This window comes from Daucus carota, chromosome 8 (genome assembly GCF_001625215.2).
Source record: "Daucus carota subsp. sativus chromosome 8, DH1 v3.0, whole genome shotgun sequence".
NCBI lineage: Eukaryota > Viridiplantae > Streptophyta > Magnoliopsida > Apiales > Apiaceae > Daucus > Daucus carota.
In genome coordinates this window covers 22,386,633-22,405,244 of record NC_030388.2, presented here as the reverse complement: position 1 = coordinate 22,405,244, position 18,612 = coordinate 22,386,633, and the positions used below count along the sequence as shown (strand labels likewise).

The window sequence follows — 18,612 nt, the reverse complement described above, 5'->3', positions numbered from 1 at the left end:
CTATATATATATATAATCCAAATATGAGGTCGAAAATGATATTTGAAAACTGAAACTTGAAATCAGGAATTGTAGTTGAATTGTAGTTGCATATGTGGTTGCATATGCAACCACAGTATTTTTGAAAATAGAGAAGATAGTATTTTTGAAAATAAGATTGGAGAATGTAGTATTTTTAAAAATAAGATTGAAAACGTGGTTATGAATAAAAAATGCCAAAAAAAAAATAAAGGACAATGATTTATATATGATCATACATGATATGTCTATCTTGGAATTTTGGTCAATTTAACCAGTACAAAACTAATGTGACATGTAAAATGGGACGGAGGGAGTACTACTTCACACAAAATTTAATCAACAATTTAAAGAATTGGAACTAGAGTAATTGTTTTAAAACTCACCCCAAACTATTGTCACAAAAACGCAGGTAACTCTTAAATATTGCGCACATTACAAACACACTATACTATTACATCACTATCCAAAAAGGCGACAAAAACGAGAGCTAGAAAGTAGAAAGAAAGCAGACCGCATACCAAAACGACATCGTAAGGGGCATTTCGGTACTTCAGCACCTCCCTATTTCATGAACCATCCCTCTTTTTCCTTTGTTTTTCGTCAGAGGTCATAACCACCACTGTAGAGAGAGAAAGTCTAGAGAGAGAAAGCTTGTAGAATAAAATATACATACACACACATTATAATATACACACAAAGAGAAAAAGTGAGAGCTTGTAGAATATTATAACATACATATATATATATAGAGCCTAGAGAAAATGGAAGGGAGGGATGTGCAGCTGAGAGCTTCCGGTGATGCATTTTCGGTGAAAAACAAAGAAGAAGGCGAGGTGACGTCATCTTCCGATGATGATGTAATTTCTCATCGCCAAACCCTAATCTATCTGTTTATGTGTATATACGCCATGTATTTAATGTGTATTTAAGTGTGTGTATGCGTGTTTGAGATGAGATAACCTCTGAGTGTGTGTTATATATGTGTGTCTGTTGGTGATTTATGTGTTTTTTGTTACTAGTAGTGATCATTGATTTGTTGTGATGATTTGTTACTGTATGTGGAAATATTTGGAGAAGGATTTTCTAGGGTTTTGTGAAATTGTGATAGCGGTTGCACTTGCTGGTTTGTCTTGTGTGAAGTTTTTTCGTGCTGGTATCTTGATTCTCGGTTGATTTTACGCGGATACTTAGGTGCTTTATTTTTAGGGTTTTGTGTGGTGGTTTGTTTTGTCTAGTTTAGAGCTTACCACTGTTTGATTACTCACTGTATTAATGTATTTAGATGTTTTTCGAGGAGATTGCACATTGCGGATTTATGCTTCATGTTTGAATTTTTGGCGGTATTTGATTTTAGTTGGATATTTTACGTGTTTCATATGTTGGTTTGTTTTTTAATTTAGAGCGTACCACTGTTTGATAGCTCCCGGTATTTAGAAGATTTGGAGGAGAATAAGTAATTATTTTTGGATTGGGGAAGGGGAAGGGGCTTTATATACTGTAGTGTTGAGCATGTTGCTGATTTTATTTTATGTTTAATGTTTGGTGTTTTGGCGGTACTTAAATAGCTTACGCGTTTTATATTAGGGTTATAAATGCTGCCATATTCTTATATAATTTAAAGTAGCCACTCGGACGTGTATTAATTTAGGTTAGATCACTTACTGCCTAAGGAAGATTTGGGATATAATTACATTAAACAGACTGTATGAAGATTTGGGACTCATTATGGAGAAACTTGTGTAGTGTATTGCTCGTCTTCGCAGAATCTTAATTAGCGTTTTATTTTTAAATATTGGAGTTGGTGTTTGTAGTCATGCATTAAGCTATGCTCGTTTCGGTGGCTTGGTTAAACATAGGTGGTTACTTTATAATACCTACTGTAATATACTTATCTTGCATCTTTGCTCGTAGGAACGTCCATGTCACAGATCTTCTCAGCTTGATGATAGATCCTCACTTCAAAGAGTGCGGAGTGGGTCTGCTCCGGTAAAAAGAAATATACAACATGATACTACTGGTAGGTTTCAAGCCAAAGTTTAATTTTTGGTGATGCTAAACCTTGTTGAGCACCCTATTTGTTATGTGTGCTTCAGAATGGTTATTTATTTTTTCCTCAACGTCTTAGCTGAGTTGTATTAAGTTGTTTATTAATTATTATAAAAGGTCAACAGGAGATGATGATAATGTTTGTTTACAAGTTAATGTCACATGCTATAGATCTTCATTTACAATATGAAAAACCAAAAGCTCTTTATCAATGACATTCCATTGCACTAAAATTCATATGAATTGCGTTGAGTAGATGTATCATTGCATTTTTTTGGTTATAATATACTTTCGTATGATACTAAATATATCTTATGATGTTTCCCGCCAACGTAGTAGCAAAGTCTGTCCCGACCAATAGTCGTGCGGGGTTTGTTGGCCAGGCTTCCAGATCTAATTGTCAGCCACATAATCGCAAGAAGTTTGAGAAGAACCGAACTCCATTTGTTATAAGCTTTTCGGACGATGATAGTGGCAGTGAGTCTGAAGAGCACAGGCAGAAAAGTACATATGAATCAAGAAATGAAACTCATGGAGTGGTTAGAAGTAGAAGACCCCCAGCTGCTTCATCTTCGAAAGTGCATCCAGGGAATACTAGGAAAGAGGCCATGTTACCTAGAAAAGTGTCACCGAGTCGCACTTCCGTGTCATCAATGATGGAAACTGGGAGACTACCTTCTAGGAATGGTGGGCATGTAAAAAGCATCATTATGAATAACAAAAGCAAAGCAGAACAGGAACATGAAGGTAACCAAAATATTCACTTAAATAGCAGTAAACTTCAAGACTTGCGACAGCTTATTGCAATAAGAGAAAATGAGTTGAAGCGTAAAGTGAACAAAAAGAAGGAATCACCTCCAAGCTCTTGTAAGGCTGATAGTGCAACAAATTTGAGCAGTGGAGCTAGTAAGATGCACAGAGAAGCTCATGATGATTTTGTACAGTATGAACTAAAAGAGCCAGACAGAAAGCGACTAAAATTTGAAGAATCTCATGCATGCCCAGTGAAAACAGAACACAGGCAAGGTGTTATGTATACAGAGCCAACATTAGTATCAGAGAATGTTGTGTTGGAGAAAAGTGGTCAGCAGTTGATAGATAATCGTTGCTCCTATGAGAAGACTGTCCTGGGAACAAGTCAATGTCAAAGAGCTGAGAAAAATGTTTGTGCAGGCGATGATTCTAATGTTGCGAGAGAAGGTATATTTCTGTAAGCTGTCCATTCTTTATTGTCGTGACTCGTGCACTAATGATAGTGTTCATAACTATGCAGGTACTTCTGGCATCACTGATGTGTGTTGCTGTAACCATGCTGTTCAGTTGGCAGGTCCTATAATAGCTGTAAATAGGCCTGTTGACACCTCAAATAACACACCAGTAAGTTCTAAAGGTTCACAAATCAGTTATATATTTTCTATCAACACCCTTAGGTATGTGGAAATTAGTTAGTATGTTGGACCTACTAGATTTGATACTCATCACAGCAATATATGGATAACAGTTGAAAGAGTGTTCAACGTCAAACAGCTAAAGGAACGGAAGGGTTGACTATTTCGCTCTGCTCTCCTTTGAGAGTTTTATGCAGTAACTGTATTATTTTAGTCTTTTGTCAAGCCGTAGTTAGAGGAAAAGCAAAGCAAAAAGGATAAAAGAACAAACAAAGGAATTGTGTCGAGTGATGTTTGCATATAATTAATTTTTCATGTGGTCGTGCTCTAGTACGTATGTGCATATGTACTTATTTTTACTTGTGCTGGTTTAAGCTTGTTTGTGGATACTGTTAATGAGGCTTTGTTGTGTATTCCAGTATTCCATAGATATTTGATCCCTCAAGGCTGTTTATAGGGTTTTCTTAAGGCTGTTTAAAGGGTTTTAATTATGCTATCCTGATCACATACTTATTATAAAATAATAGAGAGTTATGACTACTATATTACAATGGGCCAAGGATATAGATTCCTACCAATTACTAATTCTCATGTATCTTTTAGTCGAGATTGTATTTTCATTTTGCCTAAAAAGGCAATAAAAAGGGGTATCATCAATTTTATTATAAAACTAGTGTTGCAACTTGCAATTAATATGGCTTTACAATAAACCACTTTATAATTGTTCGTTTAGCAAAATTAAATACTAGAAGTGTGTTAAAACACTGACTTAAGCCCAAGCCCAAGGCCAAGCGCAGAGCAGTTATGGGCATGATATCTGTAGATATCTGTTTCGCTCTGAAGGCCAAATTCAAGGAATGTAGGTGAGTGGAGATTAATTTCGCTTTAAAGAGATCAGAGATATTAACCAACGTTGACTGAACTTTAGATCGTAATTGTTAGTTTCAAGGTTTGATATCTAAATATCCACAGCATAAGCTGTTGCTTTGAAATAGGCTTATGCATATAGATCTAGGGTTTCCTACATCTGCAAGTTGTGCTATATATCAAATAGTGCTTTCAGCTTCTCGATTAGGATTGTGACCGAGTAAAGAAGCTTCCATTCCCAAGGTTTGCAGGTTCACAGATTCAAACCTTATAGTCAATTCCCCAATACTCGACTCACGCCTTATAACTATGTTTTTAAGCTCTTAAGTTTTTGATTTGATTTTCAGGTGCTAATTGTTACCTGGTTTCTAAGCTTTTGACAATGCTGAATATGATTTTACAGTGTAGATACCTGGAAGTACAAATAATATAACTTCTTCTCTTCTAGCATCTCTGTTAATTTAGGTTGTTGCTTTGCAGCACATTGCAAATTTAGGGCATCCTGTCGGGATGAATCATCAATCCCCTTCTCTCTCTGGCAACAAAACAATTAATGAATTCAGACCTGCTAATAAAGCTGTAGAGCCTGTAAGGAAGGATGCACAGGTGTGCCCAGAGCTCATCCTAAATAACAATTTGGCAACATTTGATAAATGTTTAAGAATCTTCATTTCAGCATTGACATAACTTTTTGATGTTCTCGTAGGTGCTTCTGATTGTGGCTGACATCCTTTTTACTTTTATGTAGGCATCTCGAAGCAATCTAAATAACAATTTTACATTAGAAAATCTAAACGTCTCAGGAACTACCAACATGGACCTACAGGGATTAATGGAGATTGAAGAATTGCATGACAAGGAGCTGGAGGACGCGCAAGAGTATCGACATAAGTGTGAATTAGAAGAACGGACTGCTCTTAAAGCTTATCGCAGGGCACAACGAGCTACAATGGAGGCTAACAGTAGATGTGCTCATCTTTACCGTAATAGAGAACTATTTTCAGCCCAATTGCGATCTCTAATGATGGACAATCCAAATATGATTTGGTCTTCAAGGCTAGATGACCAACGTGGGGAGGGACCTAATTCCTTCAATAACTTGCATATAGTACCATCACGCCGTCGAGTGGAGTCTGAATTATATGCTCATAATCATGGCGAAAATGTTTCAGCTGTTAGATCTGCTAATGTAACCCAACCAAATGTGTCTGGTCTTGAAGAGAATAAAAAAGATTTTGCTATTAATCCCAGCAGTGAGCCTGATACTAGTATGTTTTGGTCGGCAAGTCTACATAATCACACTGGTGAAGGGCTAGTTTCCTTAAAAGACCCTGAAGTTAATATGCGTGCAGAACCATCAGGCCAGCAAACGACGTCAAGGTTATGTGCTCACCATCAGTGTAAAGATGAAGGAAATGTTAGATCTGCTAATGCCTTCCAACAGAAAGTATATAAGCGTTATGATCGACAAGCTTTGGCTGTCGATCCCAGCAGTGAGCCTAATACTAGTACATCAGAACCCGAAGACAACAATGCTGATGTGAATGCTGCTGGCTGTCAATCCAGTGATTCTAACATGTCAGCAGAGGAGGAGGATGAGGCTTTTTTAATCGAACATGAAATCAAAGATTCCAATCTAGAAAATCAGAGGGAGGAAGTAATATCTGGTGAACACAGGGAACTCCTATATGATGAATCAAGAAACTTAAATAGTTCTCAAGATTCTTTACTTCTCGAAGCATCTCTGCGATCTCAACTCTTTGCAAGGCTAGGAGTTAACAGTTCACTAAACAAGAGGGGGCTGGGACAGAAAATAAATGATGAAACAGAAAGCAGGTCTCATCCTGGCAATGAAGATAGCCTGGGGTTGGCACAGAAACTAAAAGATCAAGCAGAGAGCAGTACCCATGACGGTAATGAGGATAGCCCAGAGCCGAGCACGGGGAACTTACTGTCTTCTGATGCAAAGAAAGATCTATCTTTGGATCTTGGAGGTATGTTATCTCACTGGAAGTTGTTACATACATGTGATCTTGACACCATGTACTAGCGCACACATGCTCAAACACCAAACACGCACACTCACTTTCATACACCACACACACATGCTCATACACCACACAAGAACACTCATACACCAGACACACACACATGAAATCTTTACCCGATTTAAATTTGGACACAGAAGTTTAGTAGATAACCAGTACTATAAGATCCATGCAATCTTGGACAACATATGTGGTATCTCTCATACTTGCCGTGATCATGTCATGTGAGTTGGGATTGGGTTGTGCATTCTTTCATTGATTTGTTTAGTTACTATTGTAGTTCCTCAAGATATTACATTTACAGCTGCATTGTACTGCCTTTCCAATTTGTAGTAATTGATCCAGAATGGTTTGTGATCCGCCCACTCATGTGAAGTACTTACCAATAAGATGTTCGTCAATAGTTTTTGTATACTTCTGTAGTAATGAGTATCTTGATCCTGTTTTTTTATTCCCTTTTCACCTCTTCTCAAATCTTCCTCGGGCCTACAATTGTCTTTCCTCCAAATTCAGGTTTGAGTATTTTGTCTCAAGTTAGAGGCTCAGCCACTCAAGAATGCAGTTGCATGCTCTCTCTCACTTGTGCACCTTAGATGGAATTCTTTTCTCTAGTCTTTCTCATTTCCATTATTTGAATTTCAGTAGGAAGGGGAAGTCGCAACCTTGGGCTAAACTGCTAAACTATATTCTTCATTAGATCTTGAAAGCATTCATGATAAGAACTTTGATCTGATCCAGAAGTCATGACATAATTATTTTAATTGTTTCAGTGTTAAAAAGAAAAAATGGAAAGTGAAAAGAGAAACACCAAAAAAGAATAAAAGAAAGTGTTTTGAATCCTTCAATTATAGTTAAATTTACTTGTGTAAGTTCTGTGCAAGTAGAAAAAAGGTAGAAAGAAAGATTAGGTTGTGAGCCGTTAATCTAGTATCAGCTGTGATCTTTTGGGTGCAATGGTGCAAGGTAAAAGGAAAAAATATCACTGTTCAACTGATGATATATGGTTAGTAAGTTGCTGGGCTAGTACACTGTACAAGCCTTCTGGGATTTGGTTAATTGCAATTTTGGTTTTAACCTCTGCTGCTCAGTTACATAATGAGGACATGCCTATAACAAGAGTCCATGGGTAAACATCTTTTTTAGAGTGAAGAGTAAGGTGTTTCACCTACTGACTTATCTGTTTCTCCCATTTATACTTTGTTTCCAGATTCATATCATCTATATTATATATCTTTGTTACTTGTATTTAGTATTTATCATTATGAGATTGCATGCCTTTCTATTATATTTTTTAATTAGCTTATGATTTCCCTTGCTCTCGGCTTTTACTTTAGCCCACGGGATATACCTTTAAACATTGGGTGACTAGGTTGGGCAGAAGAAATTATATACAGAGCTCAGTCATTCTTTCAATTATATGTACTGATGTAATGTTTTTCTGGTACATTTTTGATTATTATTGATTTCAGGTAATGCGATAGACCGAACATTATCTGAGCTCCCTTTGCAGATCAAGGCTAATTGCTATGTAGAGAAATCTTCTAATTTTGGATCTACTTCTACTGCTCTTCCTTTAGACAACAAATACCTGGTCGAAGTATTGTATCCTGTTCTGAAGAGTGCATTTGTTCACATGAAGGCTGTAGATGTGGTTAGCTCAGTTCACTTACATACTGAGTCCAACAGTACCGACCCATATACTAAAGTCAAAAACAGCAGTGATGATAGTCACTATGAAATAGAGTCGATTAGTTCAAATTCAACTCCCAGGGAAGAGACTTCAGTGGATAGTTTTAAAGACGTTGGATTTTATTCCTGCAATCATGATATAGACCCCCTCTGGCCACTTTGCATGTATGAACTACGTGGAAAATGCAACGACGATGAGTGCCCATGGCAGCATGTCAGAGATCACTCTCGTATAAAGCTGAACATAGATAATGCTATCGGTATGTTTATTCTATGACCGATTATGTGCAGTAGAGTGACAATCTCAATCATTATCCAAAATTCTTTATTGTGCAGAAGACGAAGGTCTAGCAGCAGCTCCTGGAATGATGACTGCTGGTGCAGTTAGATTTTCCAAGTCCTTGGATCTTCTCAAGTTAACTTCCCCGTCATATCTGGTCTGCTTAGACATGATGAAAGCTGATTTGCGTGTACGTAAATCTGTTCTGGGACAAAGTGAGGCAAGTTGTTGGCAGAAGAGTTTCAGTGCTACCTTGGTACTGTCTAGTTTACTTCCAAGGGGTTTGCTTTCAGGGGAGCCATTTTTGCATGGCCCTGGCGCTCGTATCGAGTCATATGGTAGTTGGAACAGGCAATCGTCATACTTCCACAGCATACAGGGCATGGTCTGTCAATCTCTTCTATTATTTTTATCTTACATTATTTGTAGAAATCTTGTGTACATCTGGAGTTGAGTCTTAGTTTGCTCGTTCTTATGCTTTTTTGATCTTTATGTCATTGATTCTTATGATTGTTTTGTTAGTTATTCTTGAAGTGAGCCTAAATGAAAGCTAGAGGTGTTTAAACCAGACTATTACATTATAGTATGACTTGTGAAATCAATCCCCGGTGTCTGCAAGTAGGCACTTCGTGGAAAATGGGGATGAGTTTTTGGAATGGTGTTGACTGATAAGAATTAGAGAAATAATCCATAAAACCATAACACTGCAGCCTTCCACTTTTCTCTTTGTTAAAGAGGCCCTCCTCAGAGGAATGCATGTTTAGATATTTAAATTTCTCTCTAGGTAAAAGAGGCCCTCCTTAAAGGCATGCATGTTTAAGTATTCAAATTTCTGTGTTCGAGCATAAGAAAAGAATTAGAGAAATTGAATGCTATATGCCATCATAGTAATCTATGAATTTGAATATTTCAATGGGGCATGCAGTAATTCCAAAATCAAATAACTCTAAATTTTGAAATACTCGTTATCTTGTCCTGGCCGCCTGGCTGGTACTTGTAGGTGCTTTAAGAAAACCTGAACTTAGGAAGACCACTGGACCCTAGGCTGTGGCCTAAACCAGGCAAGGTCTAAATGTCGATTTCATCACAGTAAGTAATAAGATTGTATGTTTTTCCTGTTCTCTTGATGGTCTGAATTTGATGACTATGGTGAAGAGGTGGCTTCTTAGATGAAATTGTTAGTGATGATAGGAAAGAGGGAATTCTGTTGCTTCCTCTTCATGAAACTTTTATGCTTCTTTGATTGTCTTGCTTTATTTTGGTCTTGTATGATGTTGTCCATAGAAATCTCAGTTACGTAAATGCAATTCAATAAACACAATCAAAATAAAATCTGACAGTCATTAGTGCAAATATGTTTTTACCATTAGTGCATTTTTAATTTAATATTCAGTTACCATTTCTCATGTGAATACACACCCGCACCCACACAAACAGACTAGTATTATGATAACTTTGTCTTATAGCAGCTGATTTGTTGATCCATGTTTGTCAGAATGCTTCTCTCTTGTAATAATTACATGTTATCTCAGTTCTTAGATACGGGATTTATTTTAGCAATTTGTTTTTTCTTGTCTTTTAGTCGTTTACTGTAAAATGGCATATTATCTTTATATTATTTCCCTACACTTTTTCTGTTATGACTTTCTCATTTGGTTGTTTTTGCTTAGATTCGACAAAATCAACCCTTGGTCGATAATGATGAATCTCTTGACATAGCTCTAGTTATTCTCAGCCAGGAGGCTAATAAGCAAAAGGGTCGGATCGAGGTAACCATGTTTCTAAATACAATAAAGGTTGTTATGCTGTAGCATTATGGTCATATCAAGAACATACTTTGGTCATGATCTATATTCTTTTAAAACATGCAGGCTCTTAAGGTGCTTGCTCGAGCTCTCGAAGCAGATTCGAAATCTGCAGTTCTTTGGATTGTTTATTTGCACATTTACTATTGCAATCAGAAGTCAATTGGAAAGGATGACATGTTTAAATATGCGGTATGTCTATTTGTTTTACCCTTGTTGCCCACTTGCCCTAGACCTGGAGTAGTGGTTTGGAAGACGAATTCTGTGTACTTAAGAAGAAATATGAATGCTGAGCAGTGTAATTTTACTGCGCGGCAGGGAGCTGCTGAAGCTTGGGGCTTTGGTATCACTTGATGAACAAAGTCCAGGGTTGGGGATTTGGAGTCTTTTAATGAATCTCTTAAAATAGACAAATCCAGAAGAGAACCTATAATATCAGTAATTTAAAATCCGTTTAATGTAGAAATCCCATCTGGGACTGGGAAGATTTGAATCTTCAATATAATAAAATATGGCATACAGTAAAGTGATATAGTAGGGCCCAGGCTTATTCAGTACCGGGATAAATTTAATGAATATGATAAACCACCATTTATCCATGCCGAACTCATTCATATGGTAATGTGACCGTGCATTACACTGTTCCATCCTTTGTTCAAACCAGTTAGTAGAATTTCAAAGGTCTTTCTTTGTAGCATTCTGGAATGATCTTTCAGTTTAGTAGGTAAACACAAGGAGTTGAGTGGATTCTGTAAACCCTTTTTATGATTTATCAACTTTCTCAACTTATCAGTGCTAAGAAGTAAGAACTTAAAGGCAGAGTGCCTGTAAATTTTCCCATTGGATATTAACATGTACTCTGCCTGATGCAGATTATACTTGCATTCTGAAGTTCTCTGAACCTTCTAGATTATGTATATATCTTGGGCAAACCCTATGGAAAGATTGTTTTCGAGCAGTCTCCTTTCTGTAATATGTAATAATATTGGTTGTATCTATAATTTTAATTTTCACTAAGATTATGTATTCTTCTTGGGTGTAAACGTCTACGGAGAGATTAATTTTAGGTATTTAACTGCAATACTAAACTAATCAAGCTTATCTACATCTTAATTTCCACCAAAATAAGTAATATCTGTTAAGTTTACCTTCGGATTCCTAAGAGGTGGCTCTGTGGATGACTGTTAGTACAAGTTCACTACATGCTGTATAGGTTTTACCACTTGAATTGGCAAACAACCGAGCCCCTGGGACCTTCTTCAACCCCAGGATGGACGGAGCGACATTAGGCTATAAAGAGTTCCAAGTAAGGTTTGATATATAATCTGTGAGAGCAATCAACAGATTCATAGCAATTAGTTCCAGTTGGGTAGATTGTCCACATCTAATCCAAGCTTCTATGCTCCTACATTAACATAAATGAATAACGATAAGCAGAACCAAATAGAATATTGTGGGCTATCTAGGTCTTGAGGATAGCTGAGGAGGGATTTTAGATATACCTTTATGCACGGTATAAGTTAAACGGCTAATGATCCATGTTCATAAAAATGTAATGTATGACATGGTGTTTGAATTTATTCTTCTATTGGTATCGAGAGTTTCATGGTTTGTTTTTCTCCAATCGACTTCCCCAACCAAAGTTGTGATACCTTTATAGTGCTATTCCTTTTCTGATTAATCACTAAACTTCTAATCTGATCCATATACTTCAAATTAAAAATGTGAAAGGTTTATATGCGAGCACTTTGTTTGACAGGTTGAACACAACAGAGGATCCTATGAACTTTGGCTTATGTACATCAATAGTCGTGAACAGCTCGAGGATAGATTTTTTGCATATGATGCCAGTTTATCCGCCCTTTCTCACAATGCATCTCCTGACAAAGATGCAGTGCATGCTAGCGAATGCATCCTGGATATTTTTCTGCAGATGATGAATACATTATGCTTCTCCGGAAAAGTCGGCAAAGCTCTTGAAAAATTACATGAGCTTTTTCCTTCTAAAATAAATTCGTGTGAACTTTATGGTCTTTCTGAAGTTGTTGCATGCTTAACTGTTCGGGACAAATGTATTTTCTGGGTCTGTTGTGCGTACCTAATCTTGTACAAAAAACTGCCTGATGCTGTGGTGTCACAGTTTGAATGCCAGAAAGAACTTTTAGCACTGGAATGGGTGTCCACTCAGTTAACATTGGATGAGAAGCAGCAGGCAGTCAGTTTGTTGGAAATGGCAGAAAATTCTTTAGAACTGGACATAGATTCTGAATCACATCAAAGTGAAACTGCTCCTAAAGCCAGACACATGTTCGCTCTTAATCATATTAGGTGTGTAGCGGTGCTTGAAGGCTTGGAATGTAGTAGGAACTTGTTGGACAGATACATGAAACTTTACCCATCTTGCCTGGGACTTGCTTTAGTGGCAGCACGAGCACATGAACTAGCATCGGAGAATACGAGTTTTGATGGGTTTGAAAGGGCTCTTAATAATTGGCCGGAAGACGTCCCGGGTGTTCAGTGTCTGTGGAATCAGTATGTGGAATACGCCCTTCAGAGTGGGAGAGTGAGTTATGTGCAGACGTTAATGGATCGATGGTATCATTCTGTTTGGAGGGTAAAACGTTCTCAACATGAAATAGTAGATATAGATACTCTGGATGGTGAAAAGTCTCCGGGGTCGCAAAATTCTGATGCTCACTTTTGTAATCCCAGTGATATTGACCGTTCATTTGGGCTGCTTAATTTCTCCATCTATAAGCTATTGCAGAATGATCGGACTGGAGCACACTCCGCCATTGACAGGGCATTAAAGTGTGCTTCTGCCAAGAATTACAAGCACTGTGTGAGAGAGCATGCCATGTTTTTGCTGACGAATGGTTCACAGTTAAAAGATACTCCTCCTGCTAGTAAAATGTTAAATTTCCTTGAGGTTTATCTAGCTAATTCCTATACTTTTCCCACCACAGAACTGTTGTCAAGAAAATTCATTCAGACTATCAAGAAATCACGAGTTCAGCAATTAGTCAGCAACTTGTTTTATCCCGTCTCTTCAGACATTTCTCTGGTGAATTTGGTGCTTCAAGTATGCTATGGCCCATTGCTGCTGCCTCAAACATATGATAAACTGACAGATATTGTTGATTTGGTTGAATCTTTAATGGAAATCTTTCCAGCCAATTATGAGCTAGCTATATCTGTTGGCAAGTTGCTAAGCAGAGCTTCCAGTTATGCTGTTGTAGGATCTTCTGTGTCGTTTTGGGCGAGTTCAATTTTGGTTAATGCACTCTTTAATACTGTGCCAGTGGCACCAGAGTATGTATGGGTAGAGGCGGCAAATGTTTTGCATGATCTTGAAATTATCCAGCCTATGTCTCTTAGTTTCCACAAAAGAGCTTTAGAAGTATATCCGTTCTCCATGAAGTTGTGGAACTCCTATCTCACCTTATGCAAGACTACTGGACCTGAAAATGCAGTCAAAAGTGAGGCAGCAAGAAGAGGAATAGAACTAGATTGACGTAGTATGCTTTAAAACCGGTATTAGAATTTTTTTTTCTTCTTTTTTTAGTCAAATCTATTTCGCAGCTGTTGTTTCTTAGCAGAATGAGATCAGAATGACATGTAGTTCTGGAAGGCTGTGTCGAAGGAATCTGAAATTGTGGAGCAAGTTGAACTTGCTTGGTTTTTCATGCGTATGTATGACTGATTTCTTGTCTTCCTGCTTTTAGTTGGATAATTCTTTGTAGTAAAGAATCGAAAGCAAATGCACATAAACCATGCTTTATGATGAGGTTTTTGTTTTGGTGCTAATATACTTGGATTTATGTATCTTATTAGTGATTAGTTTTTGAAACCTAAAGTTGAACTTCTGAGGGTTCCAAATTTAGCATCTTGTATGCTAGTAGTAGGGCTGGTAATATCAGACACGACCCGAACCCGACCCAAATCCGTAACCCGATTTACTGAGACCAAACCCGAAACTGACCCGAAAATCACCCGTTTTGACATGAAATGGATCTGATATGACCCGAAATTCTAATTTCGTTTCTAATAACTTCAATTTTCAGTTTTATTCAATTTTAAGTGATTTTAGCTTGATCTGAAATCGACTCGAACTTGACCCGATTGCTGACACGAACAAGACCCGTTACCCGAAACTGTCACCCCAAGCTAGTAGTGATATATATTTGAAATCTTAAGTTGAACTGAGGGTCCGTAAATTGGGATTTGTATGAATCATCAAATCACGTGCTTGTATATTACTGGATTTGTAACTGCAATATTATGTTCAAATGGTCAAGTCCCGAAGGCATCCGTAAAAATGAGTATTTCAGTGATGGATAGAGAGATCATAAGGAGATTACAAGGGAACGTTATCTACCGGTTTCACATCTGAGTGATTATTTCGGTGATAGTAACAGAGGGTACAAGGAAACATTGAAGGAAACACTTGTAAATTGGCTGTTGGGTAACTTGGGTTTTCTTCATTTTGGGCTCATTGTTGGATGTAATATGGGGGATAGGTGCAGTTGTTTGGACACAAAAGAAGGGGAAAAGGAAATTTATAAATTAGCAAAGATTCGAGAAATAAGGCGGCGAGATTTAATATATAATTTATCGATTTTGTAAAAGATGAAGATGAACGAGCACAAATTGGATAGTCTTAATAATGTGTTTATCCTCTTTTGTGAGTTTGACCTCGCTCAAAAAATATTCGAACAAATAATTATTTATAATTGATGTCGATGGTATAGCTATTTTCATAAATTGTTTTTTGAGGTGTATACATGTATGGGAGATTGGAGGGATCCACCTCCAAAAGTTGGTAGAAGTTTGCCGATTGCAACATGATATTTGATTTTTGTACGACTAGTTCTATAAGTTTATAAGAGGAAGTTAAGGACGACTTAAAGAAAGTGCAAAAAAATTAGGAAAAAAAAGTAAGTTGTTGATCTTGATCAGTTCAATAACCAAATTTCAGTAAAAATTTGATAATATTTAGGTGGGTAGTGTGAAAGATGGCCAAGAGCAAGTCCAATCGGGGTTACTTAAATAAAATTCTAAACTCACATTTACATAATGTATTAGAAAAATGGTGCTCCAACATTATTCTAGTAATTACCTAAATAACCATTACCTATTTTTACGTAACTTTTAGTTATTATACATCTAATTTTTATGAATAAAAAATTTATATCTCTTTTTTTCCTTATCTTTTCCCTCCTTTCCCCTTTCATTTCCTCAATTTGTTAAAAGGTAATGAGATAGGTAATTTATTAGACTTCCTCTGACAAACTTATTTAGTATTACATTTATCGATAAGAAGGTGCTTGAAGAATGGAGGCTCATCATAGGCAGTGAGCTCAAAATTGTAGCAACTATCAACATATAAATTGTTCAGTCATACAAAAAAAATTATGAAATAGAGTGATTGAAATTAGAATCTGAAGTCAAGTTAAAAAAATTATGAAAGAGAGTGATTGAAATTAGAATCTGAAGTCAAATTGAAGTGGCAGAGAATCGATTTGATTTCATGCAAGGGAGGTCGAAAATGGAGGTCATTCGCCTCCTAATAAGTTTAATTGAGAGTAACTGAAATGTAGCAGAGATCTACACATGATTGTATCACACGAATTGAGAAGATATATGATGATTCACTCGTCATATTAATTCTGGTGGGTTATTACAGGAGTATTGTCTGATAAGAATATTTTGCTGATTAAAAAAAATATTCTATTATTTAGTAGTTCGACCAGCTTTATTTTATGATTTGAATGTTGGGCAATAAAGAAGGCCCTGAACAAAGGTTGGAAATAATATAAAGGAAGATGCTGAAAATGATTTATAGAATGGGAAGTAACATCTTTTAGTCTTGCACATAAAATGGGAAGTATTTCTCTACCGCAATGATAAACATCACGATCATAAAGCCAAGACCGATCTCATAATATGTTTGTAATATTCATAGGACAACATCACACCAAATAGAAATTTGAATATTTAGAAGGACATGGTATCACAAAAGAGTGCATATAGACGTATATTATATTAGTATACTAGATTAATCATTTTTTTTTGTGATAGTAGGTTGTGTTATGTGTAGAGTATGGTATAGTATCAATGTTAAGTAATACTACTGAATTTGCACAATCCTTAGTATAATTTCGACAATTATAGTTGTCTACTGCTAATACTAATAGATAGCACTATTAGTATTTTTATAAAAGTTCTCTAACACGCGGACACAATATATTTAGAAACCTATCGTAATACGAACCACTAAAATAAAAAACTAAATACAACTTAATGGATTAAGGAGAATGAGAAAGATTGTGGAACTCGATGAACCCCTAGTTAAAGCAAGTCCAATAGTGCCCTAAATGGATGTCCTAAATCAAAATTTAAGACATCTGAATTAAATGAATGCTTTAACAATATCCTAGTGGTGCTTTAAAATATCATTTTTGAAGCACTATGAATGTCCTAAATCATTTCTATTAATAATTTAATTTCAACATATCTCTCTCCTCTCCTTTTCATTTCCCTCCAATATTAATTCAAATATATTACTATTTTAATAATAAGACACAATAACAAGATCTGTTGTTGAAGTTGATATATTAAGATAATGTCCTAAATCAGTAAAACACTATTTTTATTATATTTTTATAAGGCAATTATTAAGAAATTGTTGGATCTGCTCTTAGCCTAGATGAGGCTTGGATGGGCCTAGTATGATCGAGATGTCGCCTAATATATCATGCTTTGATTTGTCTACCATAATTTATAGAGTCATGATCTGGTGGACTCATGGATTTAGCAGAGTCATGGTAGATTTAGTGGGTCGAGGATAGACTTTATAATGGACTAATGATAGATTTAGTGGGGTCGAGGATGGAGCTTACCTCGATGATATCATTTAGGAGTGCATGATGTTGTACATCGATGTGATTTCTTGATTTGTATTTAAATATTTATATATTACATAATATATTTATAATATAAATGATGAGAGAGTTAAATAATAAATAAAGGAATGAAGATCCTTATTATTCACATGTTAATGAAGTTTATACAAAATCTTTATATACGATCGGAAATATGAGTTACGATGACTGGTTATGGAGGGACCGTTTCGTTTAAGTAAAAATAAAAATCTAGATAGGGAAAAATTAGATAGTGAAAAATTAAATTAGATAATTCCAGAAAAACCCACCATTTGAGAGAAAAACCAAGGAAATGAACGAAACTGAAATATTTTAGATATAAACCATTTTATAAATAAAATCAACCATATTAGATCAAAATCTACCAAAATATAATAGGGTTAATCATCTAATTGGGCACTCACTTCACATCAATATATCATTCGGGACACTCTCGAATTTTCGGTCTCATTTGAAACACTGTTTTCAAAAATTGTATCAGTCTTAAAAGTAAAAAGTTAAATTCGAAAACAAATAGACAGTTTGAGAAGTGTTACTCATGAGGATTTAACACAGTAGGCTATAGAGATTACGTGGGGACGATTAATTGAGGTTCTACGTCCAAAAAATGCTATATATGGATTATTAGGGTTTTTCATAACCAATCTCTTCCACCATCAATTTTACCTATTTTTTGGATGCGAAAATTCAATTAATTGTACCTGCATAATCTCTATAGCCTACTCTGTTAAAACCCCATGAGTAACACTTTTTAAACTGTCGACTTGTTTTCGAATTTAACGTTTTACTTTTAAGACTGATACAACTTTTGAAAATGGTGTTTCAAATGAGACCGAAAATTCAAGAGTGTCCCGGATGATATATTGGTGTGAATTGTCTTTCAAATGATATATTTTAGATCTAGACCATCTTATAAATAAAATCAACCATATTAGATCAAAATCTACCATAATATAATAAAAAGACAATTCCAGTAAAATTATGTTGGATTGCGTCTGTTTATAAATTGTATAAAAGAAAGTCGACTTTTGATAATCGATGGTATTTTCACAAATGTTTAAAGTAATAATATGGACACAAAAATATTTAGGAAAATTACTTTTTTAATAATTTCACAATTTATCATTCATAATAACAAATAATAAAAGTTTTCTTTTATTAGGAGCCAAACAGACCTTTTTACTTTGGGGTTTTCTCATAAATACCTAAGTCTAAAATTGTTTTTGCAAAAATACTACATTTTTTATAAATATTTTGCAAAAATACCAAATTTTTGAAAATATTTGCAAGAATACTGTATGCAACCCGTTGTAACCACATGCAACCTTACTTTCAACCAGATGCAACCATATTTGCAACCCCTGCGAGGCCAATTAACTGAAGTTGCATCTGGTTGCATCTAGTTGCAGACCGTATTTTTGCAAATATTTTTTAAAAAGTTAATATTTTTGCAATTTTTTTCAAAAGATAGTAAAATCGCAAAAAAACTTAGAATAAGTGGTATTTTTGATAAATTCCCTTTTA

The 18,612-nt window shown here is 35.8% G+C and overlaps 1 protein-coding gene across 3 annotated transcripts; it reads left to right on the top strand.

The window, feature by feature from the left end:
• Window positions 1-611: 611 nt before the first annotated feature.
• On the top strand, window positions 612-13,969 carry LOC108199327 (uncharacterized). 3 transcript variants are annotated; one of them, XM_017367102.2, is made up of 11 exons: window positions 612-878; window positions 1,933-2,038; window positions 2,407-3,267; window positions 3,341-3,444; window positions 4,803-4,928; window positions 5,071-6,316; window positions 7,840-8,319; window positions 8,396-8,724; window positions 10,010-10,108; window positions 10,211-10,336; window positions 11,904-13,969. In XM_017367102.2, the coding sequence occupies exons 1-11, from the start codon at window positions 783-785 to the stop codon at window positions 13,656-13,658; spliced, it is 5,328 nt and encodes a 1,775-aa protein (XP_017222591.1). In that variant the 5' UTR covers window positions 612-782; the 3' UTR covers window positions 13,659-13,969. The 3 variants fall into 3 exon arrangements, with proteins under 3 accessions (XP_017222591.1, XP_017222590.1, XP_017222593.1); XM_017367101.2 differs by having other exon boundaries at window positions 2,404-3,267; XM_017367104.2 differs by lacking the exon at window positions 4,803-4,928 and having other exon boundaries at window positions 2,404-3,267.
• Window positions 13,970-18,612: the final 4,643 nt, after the last annotated feature.